The 12,933-nt window shown below is 36.2% G+C and overlaps 1 protein-coding gene across 1 annotated transcript; it reads right to left on the reverse strand.

Moving 5' to 3' along the window:
• Positions 1-4,373: 4,373 nt before the first annotated feature.
• Positions 4,374-9,132, reverse strand: kcnj15 (potassium inwardly rectifying channel subfamily J member 15). Its single transcript, XM_006785061.3, has 2 exons — positions 8,976-9,132; positions 4,374-5,822 (listed from the first exon to the last, which is right to left on the reverse strand). Exon 2 carries the CDS (start codon positions 5,752-5,754, stop codon positions 4,732-4,734), a length of 1,023 nt encoding a protein of 340 aa, XP_006785124.2. The 5' UTR covers positions 5,755-5,822; positions 8,976-9,132; the 3' UTR covers positions 4,374-4,731.
• Positions 9,133-12,933: the final 3,801 nt, after the last annotated feature.

Here is a 12,933-nt window from a genome sequence, read left to right on the forward strand (position 1 = left end):
AACTGGTACTGGAGCATATCGGGATGTCTTAAAGTGACATCACTTCAGACTAATATTGAGATAAATTACTTTCATGGTTTTGTGTGTTAGCCAATCACCAACATATATGCTGAATATTTGTAGACCTGGACACATTTGCTTTAATCCAGCAGCAACTGCACTAGATATGCTAAATTTGTGCATTTATTTATTTATTTTTATGTAAATTGGTGTTTACCAGCGTTTACCTTTTTGTTGCTTCTTATTTTGGAAATTTTAAAGTCACTTTTAGATTTTACCACTAGATGGCTATATTGGGCTACTTTACACAAAACAAATACATAAAAACCTTATCTTTACGTTTAGATTTTAATTGTTCAGAATGAGATATATAAGATTGTCCCTTGTTTTTTGATTTGATGCACTTGTAACAGGTGTTATTGTGCGGATATTGTCAATATGCTGTACAAACCAAACAATTGAAGTCTGTTATTGAAAATTTAATATCTCTCAAATCTCAAAGTTATGTCATTCTGAATGAGGTTACACATTTTATTTGTTTTATATGAATCCCCTTTTATACCACAAACATCCATCTTCTTGCGCTTATCTGGGGCCAGGTTGCAAGGGCAGCAGCCTAAGCAGAGAAGCCCAGACTTTCCTCTACCCAGTCACTTCCTCCGGCTTATCCTGTGGAGCACTGCAAGCTGAAAGATATAATCTCTCAAGTGAGTCCTGGGAAAACTAAAAGCAAAAAGATTAAGAAAAAGAAGAAAAGGCAGGAACTAGACCTCATGACAAAAAAACTGCTTTTCTTTAAGAAAATAAAAGTGAATAAACCCTTAATTTTAATTAAAATGAAAATAAAGTCCCTCTTTGCTTGCTGGAGCTGGAACTGGATACTTGTAACATCTCAGATTTTAGGCAGAAAACATCACACAAGATGTCACAACAAACAAAATCCTTTAACAGGGGCTTTTGTCTTTTAGTGTGTGGATCATTATATTTTCAACTTTCATTTCAAATCAGCTCACATCACTGTATGTGTGTACTGCATTGCAAACACAGGCTTCAACATTTATTTCATGTGAAGGGATGCTGCATCAGGGGTTGTGAGTTACCTCCAGAATATCTCACCGGTGGTTCTCACATTATTTGACATCTTGAGTGCAGCTTTAATGCTTTTCAAGCTGAAAGAAAAATTCTGCTGACGTGTTACTGCTTTGTCTCTTACAGTAAATATTAGTTACTTTGGACCATATTGTTTGGACCAGACACAAACGCCACCAGCCATCACAACTTCAATGGCTGCTCCACAGTGTTGCCACAACACAAGGCTGACAGCTAAAGACAACTGTGTGCAGGCTGAGCCTCTTTCGTCCTTTGAAAGGCTTTAGCCCTTCATCTTTCAGTTACAGTGCTACTTTCTTTACAGTGAAGAAGATGTCGCTGTGCAAATTTGCTTGCAAGTATTTTTTTTATAGAGAACACCCACATTCATTTACTATTATACAGATGCCCTGACGTTAAAAAAAAAAGAAGCATTTTCTGCATTCATTTTATATAACTACTTGTATATAACAACTAGTCAAATTAACTGTTGTGTATACTGAATGAGTAAATATACTTTCCACCATTCCACCATGGAGGAGGACAGGGGCTGGGGGGAGGTGAAAGCAGTGGATGATTTAAACACAACACTTTGTTTTTAACTAGAAAGAAACACACTAACAAAAGGGTTTAGTTTATTACTTTTTACATAACATACCCCTGTATCACAATCCCTGATTTATTATTATAATACCATAATGATATTTATGTCTAAAACACAACAACTAAAGGTAACATTTGTTTTTTTTTTTCTAAGAATAACACAATCAACATTAGTCATACGAATACACTAACAACTGTAAATGTGTAATAAGCTTTAACATTTTTCTGATGATTCAAACATATGTAGAAATATCCTCTGGCAGGTGCAATATTACTCAAGCTGCAGAGGAACTCCTTATTTAAAGAAGAAATCATAGCGCTAAAGATCAAAGCAAGTTTTCTTTGAAATTTATTTTGGTGGTGTTTGTCTAATCCAGTTATGTATTGACGGCCACAAAATCGAAACCCTGCAGATATTATGGAAATTGAAACGTTACATGAAGCATTTGGGACTAATTCTTCTTCACCTACTGCTGTGTTTAAATATATGTGGCACTATAGTGCCAGATACACAGTAGAGCCCATATTTATGTTTTTGAGCCAATAATAACTTAAACTGATGTGTCACCATAATGATATAAATTCAATTCTGCAGCAGGTGTCAGCGAAAGAGATGGTGCACAGCAGTAGGATTCAAAGATTTGTACCAAAGCCGGCACATTTACTGTGGTAAACAGACTAGTATTGATACACCACTCAACCCATTTTTATACTACAAGCCAGATTCACACTCACTTACATCCCTTTATTTGAGCCATTTTAAAATCAGAAAATCTTCCGGGGGTCACCCTGCCCTAAATATAAAAGTAAATCTTTCTTTGGTATCATATTGGTTTATTTATTTATTTATTTTTTTAATTTCTTGCACGGCTACATGTAGTACCTTCACAGGCCACTAGGACCACACTTTGAAAATCTCTGCTTTATTCTATGTATCTTTGCCTGGTATGCTTAGAATGAGTGGATCAGTCTAAATTGTGGCACTAATATCCAGCTCAGTCACTTTCATTGTATCTGGTCTGAAAGCCTGTTAGGAGGGCCTACATTCACAGAACACGAGTTATATTCAGTAACTACTGTTTTGTGGAACTATTTCTCAATGCTTGCAAAATTTCTAAACAGAGTTGTAAATGTCTTCTGAATTTTAAAAACATCTGTTATGTGTAACAACAATTTTAAAAATAAAACTTGAAACAAGCAATTATCAATTGATGGTTACGTAAAAAGCTTATTATATGAGAGTCCTCGTGGTTTTCCACTAAACAATTTGTTCGGATCTACTGCTGTTCAGATGAAATGCGCAAACACTATGAGCTGTTTGTGTGTCATCACTAGTCCTGCAAGTGAAAACTCTTGCCATGATCTTTAGGGGGCTCTGCAGGAAATGTTTTAATCACAAGTGAACAATCTGGGATATTTTACATCTTTACACCTCGCTTTTTGGGAGCGATGAGAAAGCAAGCTGTAAAGTGTTAGTAGTGATGTTTAGAGAAATATTTTGACAGGACTATTTGAGCACTGTTTTTTCATCTCAACTAAGCTAAGCAATGGCTTATTCTAGCTTCATATTTAAGTACAGCTCAGAAAGAAGTATCAGTTACTTCATCTAAATCTTAATAATAAAATAATTCTCCAAAACATGTCTTTAAATACTAAACTCTTACTTTATCGGTGTATAACTTAACATTCTATTCATTCTAAAAAGGTCTTCAAAAGCATTTATAAAGAGACCCATTCAGTGTTGGTCAAGTTACTTGAAAAAAGTAATCACTTACTAATTACTAATTACTTTCCCCAAAAGTAATCCCATTACTTTACAGATTACCTATTTTCAAAAGTAATTAGTTACTTAGTTACTTTTTAAAAACATGATTTACAACCTGAATAGGTGATAAAGTGATAGATCTTTCAGCCCAATTCTACTTTCTACCTAATCCATCATATAAAATGTAATCAAATGGAAAAGTCTCTTTTTAAAATTTGTTTTATTCGTTTTAATCTTTTAACTTTATGCATCAAGCAAACATTAAATTATATGCAACATTCTCTGACTGGAAGAAATTTGTTTAACATTTAAACCTATTTTCTGCACATTCCTGCATATAAAATAAAATATTTTTTTGTGTTTACACTCAGTCTTTCAAATAGATGCAAGTAAAACACAGCAGAAAATAAATAAAATTTAAAGACTAGCGGTCTAGTTGCTCTATTTTCACCTGTATAGCCGGAGTGGCATAGGCGGAGGTTTGCCCTGGTGCAGGTGTGTTGCAGCGGTCAGTGGAAGAATCCGCGAGTTTGTCTGTGAATTTCACATTCCGTGGTAGTGCACTCAGTGCTTGCTCGGAAGTTAAGGGCTGTAAAAAGAAGTTTTATTCCCACGCAGTGAAAAGCAGACGCTAATGTTTTTGTCACTTTTTACGGAATAAAACTCAAAGTAAGGTCAGTACTTCCACGCTTTAAACACTACACGCTCATACTCTCTCCCACACTCGTTATATTATCTATTCTTGATCTGCACACAGCTGTTGCCAAGTCACAGTTGCTTACATCATTGTCATGAGACACTCACAAAAGAATCACGGTTTTAGTAAAGCAGCGTGCTTATGGGAAAGTAACGTAATCTAATTACCTTTTTTGCAATAGTAATCCCTTACTTACTCGTTACTTGAAAAAAGTAATCAGATTACAGTTACTTGTAGCACGTTACTGCCCATCTCTGCTCCCATTATTAAAACCCAAATGAAAGAATCATACAGGACTGTTAGCCCTTCATTCTGGTACATTTAATTAATTTAACTTGAATATTGATACAAAAAAACATCATAATGATTAAACGAATAAACAGAATTTTACAGTGAACACATGTCAGGTTTCTAGTCTTCTTAAAAGTGTACTTTACAGTTTGAAGCACTGTTAAAAAATCACTTTTATATGATTCAAAATAAACATTTTACGTGTTTAAATCAAAGGTCATAGCTGTAAGGGACATTAACACAGTGGCTGAGCTTCAGGTCAATTAACAGTAATTATTAAGATCCTCTATTCCTCCCTGAAGTCCCTCTCGAGTTTCAGCTTTTCTGAACTGTCGCTGTGGATGTCTGGATCACTGCTCTTTTGCACCTTGTCAAAAAAGTTGAAGTCTGCCACAAAGCGTCCACTGGGGGTGCTATACAGCACCGGTTTGAACTCATAACTCCACAGGATCTCGTCAGGGATGTAGGAGGTACGTCTCTGACACGTGGCTGCCGTTGACTCCATGGTGGCATTGAGGGTGATGAGCAACTCAAACCTACGCGTTTCCAGGTTTTCTGCCGTCAGTCCTGCCAGCGGGCTGTGCTGGTCTAGGACGTGATAGAAGGTGAGAGGGAGGATGAGGAAGGGGCACTCACCACCGGAGTCCATGTTGAAATCAACAGAGCTCTGATGGACTTGCGTCTTCTCGCCCTCCTCAGTCACGTAGGGTTGAAGGAGCTTTCCTGTTAGCTGGCACTGGATCAGGAGGCTCTTCCTCATGTTGGCCACCCTCACCATCAGACACAGCTTTCCTTGGTGCTTGCAGATCACCGCTACCTGGCTGAACTTGATGGTCTCTGCTCGCTTCTTGGGTCTAGCTAGTTTGGCCAGAAAGGCACCAGTAACGAAGATCTCAGCCAGTCCAGTGATGACAAGCTGAGCCACCAGAGTAAAGATGGCCAGAGGGCATTCTTCAGAGATGTAACGAAAACCATAACCAATGGTGGTCTGTGACTCTAGAGAGAAGAGGAAGGCTCCAGTGAGCGTTTCCACGTTCATCAGGCATGGAGTGTGGGTAGAATTTAAATCGGGCTCAAAGTCTCCGTTGCCCATTCCAATGAAGTAAAAGATGACCCCAAAGATGAACCAGGTCATGACAAAGGTGGAGGCAAATAAGGTGAGTTTGTAGCGCCATTTCATGTCCACCACAGTCGTCCAAATGTCGTGCAGGTACAGCTTGACCATGCCCTCCACGTTATCGATCCTTACCATGTTGTGCCCATCCTTGGACACAATCCTTCGCTGGAAATCTTTATTCCCTTTAGCCATGATGCTCTGGGTCAATTCAAACTGAAGGTCACTTCTGAGGTTTTAGTTTGGCATTGCCAATTGAAGGTCTGGCAAAAGAGATAAAAGATATTAATTAATATCTCACTTTGAGCTGTAGCACCAGTCAAATCAGTGGAGATGGCAACCAATTCAAGGGCTTTTACTTATTTATACTGTTTTCTGTAATGTGGGAAAAAACCCTGAAGGCTTGTTAAAGTAGCCAGGTTGTCTTGACCTCTTGCCCTAATCTGCCTCATGAAAGTGGCACCTTTGAACAGCTTTGAGTTAACAGGTGAGTCTTACTCCCCAGTTACAAAACCCTAAAGACCAGTTGGCAACCATCTAACATCTACCATTCACAAGGGAAAAATGTGTATTCCTTAACCAGCTAGCAAGTGGTTGCTAAAGTATTCTGGTAGTCACCATTAGTGCTCCATTCAGGCAAGCCTTTGGACCTTTCAGTGATGCTCTGGCAACCTGGTTGCTAGGCAAAAGTGTGTTCTCTGACAAGCTAGAGAGTGGTTGCTGTAAAATCCTGAAGGGGTATTCAATACTCCTTTGTTTGGGAGGAGATTGCCACAGTTACCCATAATTAGCACGTAAGACACCGACTTGTCTGCAAAAAGATGTTGAGCAGCAGTAAAACTGGAAATAGAGAATGTTTTCCTTCAAAGTAAAAAGTTGTGCCTTGTGAGATGCATTGGCTGCAGCAGTATGCGCAAGGAAATTCGAACGGAGCAAAACCCAACTGAAATAATTTTTCAGTTCAGTTTTATTTAGATTTAGAGGGAGTATCATAGCGATCTGATGGTCGCTTATGTGTTAGAACTTGATAATAAGGTGTACAGAGTTGTTATCAAAGCAACTGTAAAGATTTTGAGACATTATATATATACTTTTTTATGAGCTATACTTTACCAATTGTGTTATCACTGACAGTATATAAAAGGTTGACATAGCTTCCAGGTCTGAAAAGCGAGGCCAATGTAAAGTTTACTTGTATTGAAGTCTATGATAGAATGGTTCTCTCTTCTAGTTGTTTTATGGCCTTAGCAAACACTTTCTTAATGAGTTTTTGGCCTCTGTCGGTACTTCTAAGTTTCGCTAAAAATAACACAGTGTTCCTTCTGTACAGGTCACCAGGTTTTGACTGGAACTGATTAAAGAACAAATATCCATTTATGATTTAAACTTTTAATATTTTAAGTATCAACTAACATAAAACTCCAAAAGAAATTATCCCTTCACTGTGTTCTGTTGATATAGTTAGGGAACACATTCAATACTATCTAGTTGTGGTACAGCCAGTAAGTGGATTTGATAAAGTACTTGTAAGTATAATTGAGGTACTTTAATTTTAATTTCATTCTACTTAACACCCTAACTTTACTGCAGATAAAATAAAATAAATCTGCAAGCCTATGTTTGGAGTTATTGTAAAATAACACAAATATGAAATGTAAATAATTAACCCCTAAAGGTGAAGCCATTTATTTCAAGCTTTTATCCAAAAAAATTTGGATTAGTATCTGAAATTTTTAATGCAATAAGTTTCAAGTTACGCATCTTTAAATTTCTATTTATTAACTTAAAATTTGAACTTACTCAGAAATAAGATATTTAGATATATGCAACTTTTAAGTAATTCATCACCTTTTATCTTTTTATTTTTAATTTAATAATCAAAATGACTTTTTTAATAGTAAAATAGTAACCAGATAGCTTTTTTTTCAGTTTCGTGAGTCCCAGCTAAGCCAAGCTATGGCTATGTGACGCATATAGATATGAAACTCACAGCTTTTTACCCAAGTCTAAGCAAATATAGCATAGATAGTTCATGTTCCAGATTGTATAAGAATCTTATGTGTTGATTTTAATATTTTTTCTTGTTTGTTTTTTTACGTTTAGATAGAGATAGGTAACTGTTTCTCCGCTAGGCTAACTATCTATTTAGCATTCAAATAAGAAGCTGTTATCAGCCCTAATTCTGGGCAAAAAGAAACAGGCACAGAATTATAGTCATTTGCTTATTCTTAAAAAATAATTTGCAGGCAAAGAACTGACTTGGATCATTGATCACATCTAGTTTTTTTTTTTTAATTCTGAAGAAAATGTAAAGATAACTTTTTTCATTGTGAGCCACATACAGCCCACTTTGACTGGACCAGGCTACTCTGTATCAGTGTAAAGATGTTTAACTGTACAACTAATCCCTGAGATAGTATATTAATGTAAGGAAAAGAAGTGCAATGTCAGTAGTATATCGTAGTATAGTTTTTGTCCAGAATGTAATAACACAACGTTTTTGTTAATTCACAGTGCTGTTTTTTTTACTGAAAGAAGAAAAAAGGAAGTGTTCTGTTATTTCATCTATTATATAATTTATTTGGTGCAATATGGAGGGCCATGGGGATGATCTTTATCAGAAGCGAAAGCTGTAAAACTATAAAAAATATAGTTAAAAGTCAAAAGATTACTCCCTCCTTCACAGTTTTAATACCAACAAATGGGCCAGACTGGTCCTATTGTTTGAAACCCTTATCCTAAAAGATATTTTTTATCTATATAAGTATAAATTAGGGAAAAGAATAGCCGACTGAAGTGGAAAAAGTCACGTAACAATAGCAGACAAACCTAATCAAGTCATAAATGAAGTAGATCTATCAATTGATGTTGTATTAAGAGTCAAAGGTAAACAGATTGTGAAGTTGTTTTAATTTAACTACTTTAAAGCTGAAAGCTAGTGTGAATAGAGGTCAGTCTCAATGGGAAAATTACATAATTAATCATTAAGGAAGTGTTAGATATTTAAAACAGTCTCATGACAAGTGTAAAAATGAAAGAGTAGCTGTGAAATGTAGGAGAATATAACAAAAACACTCCGGTTCCTAAAAAAATATACAGTTTTCCATTAATTAATGGACTCAGTTAGTCTCATAAGGCAAAGCATGTAAAAACCCTGGTATGCTCTTTCAAAGTTAAGCATAATTTGTATTCACAGTAGAGTAAAATCCAACAACATGACAAAATAATCATTTAATGAATGGAATACATATATATTTTTAAAACCCCACATGATGTATAATGATATGCTGCTATTACAGAGTACTGCTAGACAAGGTTGAAAGTTAACTCGGTAGTAAACCATTACAGAAACCAGAGAGCACCTGCCATAACTTTAAATAATCATTAATTACTTCATAAATCTGTATTTTACTCACATCCTTTTGTCTTGCCTTGTTGAATAGTCCCAGATATTTGCTTTCACTTGTCTCTGACACAATCTGCAAGATGAAGCTGCCCGCGAACATGTAGTTCAGTGTCTTCTTTCGCCTATTGTGCCCACCTGTGAGATCTGAACTTTGGCACAGTGGTTTTCAGTGGTAGATCAGAAATGGGAGACAAAGCTTGGCTGTTAACTGTGATCTGAATGTGGGCTGGCTTTTCCTTTCCCCCTCATCCACCTCCTCTACCTGTCCGCAGGTAAGGACAACATTCAAGTTTGTTTTGCTGCTTTTATGTATGTTGTTGCTTTACACACATGCCCAGATTTACTGCTCGCAGAACTTCTCTGAAGGACATTTTCAGTTAAAACGAATAAAAGGTGGTCTGTCTAAATCCAGCCCTCAGGCTGTAACTGAAAATAAATAGTGCTAAGGAAATTTGACACCAAATCAGCACCAAAACAGTGCAGAAAGCTTCATGTCAAAATACTGCAAACAATTAATAATAAGTAGCTGTCAAATAAGTAATACTCTCGTCAAAGTGAAAACTGTTGTACATTGTTGTCACTTTATTAACCCAATGCCGCATCCTTTGTAGTGCAACACAAAAACAAATCCAACTGTTACAAATGTTTGCACCTGTTGAGTCAGTAAACCTTTAAACATGTCAGCCTGGGATGGATCAGTGCCCCCTTGTGGACATTTTCTAACATTAAAAATTGAGTTTTAACTTTTTTCCCTTCACAAATTTATATATTAATATATAAAAACTTATAGATTTTAGATTTAGACTGCAGTTCCACTGGTGGCCATTTGAGACAGAATCAAATAGTAAGTGAATTTCTATAGACTGTAAAAGATCTCCAGCTTGTTACTCCTACAGTATAATACTCATAATAAAAGTACAGCAACAGTAATGTTAGTTAATGATTTGGCAGGTACAATGGCTTTTTTGTGTTTTCCATAAAAGTCATTTCAGTGACTCATCGTCAGATGTCTGCTACACATTTTAACACCAGTACATTCAAAGCAGCAGAGCTAATGTCTGCACTACAGCGCTGACTTTTAATTTATAATCAAGCATGAAAGACATTTTAGAAAACACACTTTTAAAAAGTGCAATGCTGATGCCTCGGAGTCAGTTATGTTGGTTTGTCCAGTTTACTGCAGAACACCTCACACTGTCAGTGGTTATGGAAAGTTATGTTGGATGTCTCAGCATCTAGCTGCAATTCCTGATCAAATGTCTGACATACATACAACTGATAAACAACTTAAACTTCTGAAAAAAAAAAAAGACTCAAAATTGAAACCATGATCTGAAATGTCAACATGTGGATGCAAAAATCGTTTTCATACAATTTATAAAAAATCTGTATAAAAATGTTTTTGACCCTCAAGAAATTTAAATCCTTTTAACGGTAAACATACTGCGATAGCTTCAATTAGTATGTCATAGTGGAATTTCATTCATTGTAGCACATCCTCATGGTCAGTTATTTATCTATTTATTTTATATTTACAATAAATGGGAGCCAGACTTCATGCCATAGACTGTATACAAAAGATGGCATCTGTCACTTCACGCACTGATAAAGCACAGTAAAGCATTCAAGCTGAGCATTTTTGTAGTAAATTATGATGTTTTCATAATAATTTACTAAAAAATCATTGTACTGTACTCAATAAGGACCTGAAACTCATCACATTTGAGTTTAATGAGGTCACAGAGTGAGGGAGTCAAAGGAACCTATAGACTTGGATACAACTTGATGCCCTTTTGTCAGCAGAGGAGTTGCCCCCTGCTGGCCATCAGAAAGAATGCAGCTTCAAGGCACCGCCACGTACACTTCTATCTTTTATATACAGTCTATGTGCTCCACGTACCAAGTCTTGTTTTGATGGATCAAAATGTTTTGGAAATATTCTTCACTTCCACTAAATTCGACCAGCTGTGATGGACCAACTGTTCTCCTACTCATATGGAAAAAAGAGAAGACATTAGAAAAACTGTGGATGCTTCTTTAAGTTTTAGGATTGAGGGACCACATCACTAGTCTGGTTAACTGAGCTAAAGGAAACCAGACTTCTGCTGTTTAGGCATGACATGAATCAAAAGCAAAATACTCACAGGCCTGACTCTGCATCAAAAGAAAAGTTCAGGTGACTGACTTTGTTATGACCTAATAGCCAATCAAAATTCAAGCAGGTGACGTGTGAGTTAAAAAGTGAGACAGCAGAAGGTCAGAGAAAGTCCTGAAAGGTTGTTAGGTGTCGGTTAAAGAGAGAAAAAGTAAAATTGTGTTTAGTTTCAATTGATGTGTTATCAGTGAGATGAGTTTAAAAGGTACTCTTAAAAGTAGCAAAAAAAATTAAGAGTCACTTGAATTGTAAAAATCTGTTAATGTGTCAGTGAATGTAAAATTTAACTGAACTGAAGTGGTCAGATTTGAGTGTTCCCTTGAGTCTTTATGACCTTGAATCAGTGTCTTTGGCTTTGTTATTAACCTCCCTGTTAGTGTGCACATTCCTGAAGGTTATGTGTGTGAGCTAGATTGCCCATTAACTTCCTGGTTCTCTGTTATCCAAGAGAAAATCTGAGAATCAGAGTGTGTTAAAATGCAGATGAGATTCCCACACACAAAGAAAACTACTGTTTTTAACCTGTCATCTGCATGCACCTGCATTCTTTCTGTGAAGTTTAAGTACAGAAATATTGTCAGAAACAGTCAGAAACACATGTAAAACTGTCTTTAAGAAGCTTTTTTTTACTGCTACTTCTGTGTCCACCAGACTACAGCATGATGCCCTAAAGGGCCATGAGGTCATTTTCAGAGGTTGTGTGATGATTACTGGGAAAAGGAAAAAGAAAATTCTAAGTACTAATTAACAAACCTGTTCGTACTTTTGTCCGAGTGTCTGGGAGTGATTTAAATTAAACCACTTGAAACATTTAAAAGGTATTCTGACAACTACCAACTCACAAACATATAAAATGTGTTGAAGGACACAAACTATGCACTGATTTTTGTGAACAATCAGAAGCCGAGTGGTCTGATTATACTATTGTGCTGTCTCTGTTTTATAAGCACATCGTGTTTTCTTTTTGTAAAGTTTGAACTGTGTCAGACAAATGTAATGGAAAAAAACATAGTTAAAAGTATAAAGAAACGTATATCGAAGAAAATTATGGATTTGACGTCCTAAATTCTTCTTTAAGATGAAGCACATAAATTGTCCAAGTTGCTTTTTTTTATGAGTGTGGGAACCTACAGTTAAGTGAAAATATGTCCCAAAGAATCCAGCTCCATCTAGTGGACGTAAAGTGTACTGCTATTCATGAAACCAAACACAACCTACCTGGAAAATTAGATTAGATAAAACTTTATTAATCCCTCGGGTGGGTTCCTCTGGGAAATTTGTTAATTAAGCTTCTCTTCTAAAGATGTTAGTCTTAGTGGTATTCCTGACATGATCTATCATATCAGTAGTGTGCAAAAGTCTAATTTCTTTATATTTTGCTTCCGTGGAGACAGACTTTCTCATCAATTTAATACTCTTTACCCCTTGAAAGCCAGCTAGGAGTCATATTTGAAGCTCTTTTCTGAGCTTTCTGTCAGGTTTCTGTTATATTTCAGACCTGCTTATAAAACAAAATGAAGTATCAGAAGTTAGTGAGGGTGGTCTCTGCCTATGCAGCTCACCTTGTAAAAACCCAGAATGTCATAATACTGAGGTGTCAAAACTCATTAAGGGTTCAGAGAGGTTGTCAAATGTCATTTTTATGAGGGAAAGTGTTAAAATGTTCCATATCTCGGCATGGTGTGCACTGTGTCCTTAAAGAATTTGAAGAAATGGGAAAAGTGGAGGACCAAAAAAAGAAGTGGCAAGCTTAAAATGAAGTGTCTGAAAGTCGTGTTCTTTTGAAACAGGAAAAAGAATCCAACAAAGACTT

The sequence above is a fragment of the Neolamprologus brichardi genome, chromosome 10, assembly GCF_056152115.1.
Source record: "Neolamprologus brichardi isolate AB-2024 chromosome 10, ASM5615211v1, whole genome shotgun sequence".
Lineage (NCBI taxonomy): Eukaryota > Metazoa > Chordata > Actinopteri > Cichliformes > Cichlidae > Neolamprologus > Neolamprologus brichardi.

Coding starts and splice junctions, on each gene's coding strand:
- kcnj15 (XM_006785061.3), bottom strand. CDS start 5,754: ATGGCTAAAGGGAATAAAGATTTCCAGCGAAGGATTGTGTCCAAGGAT.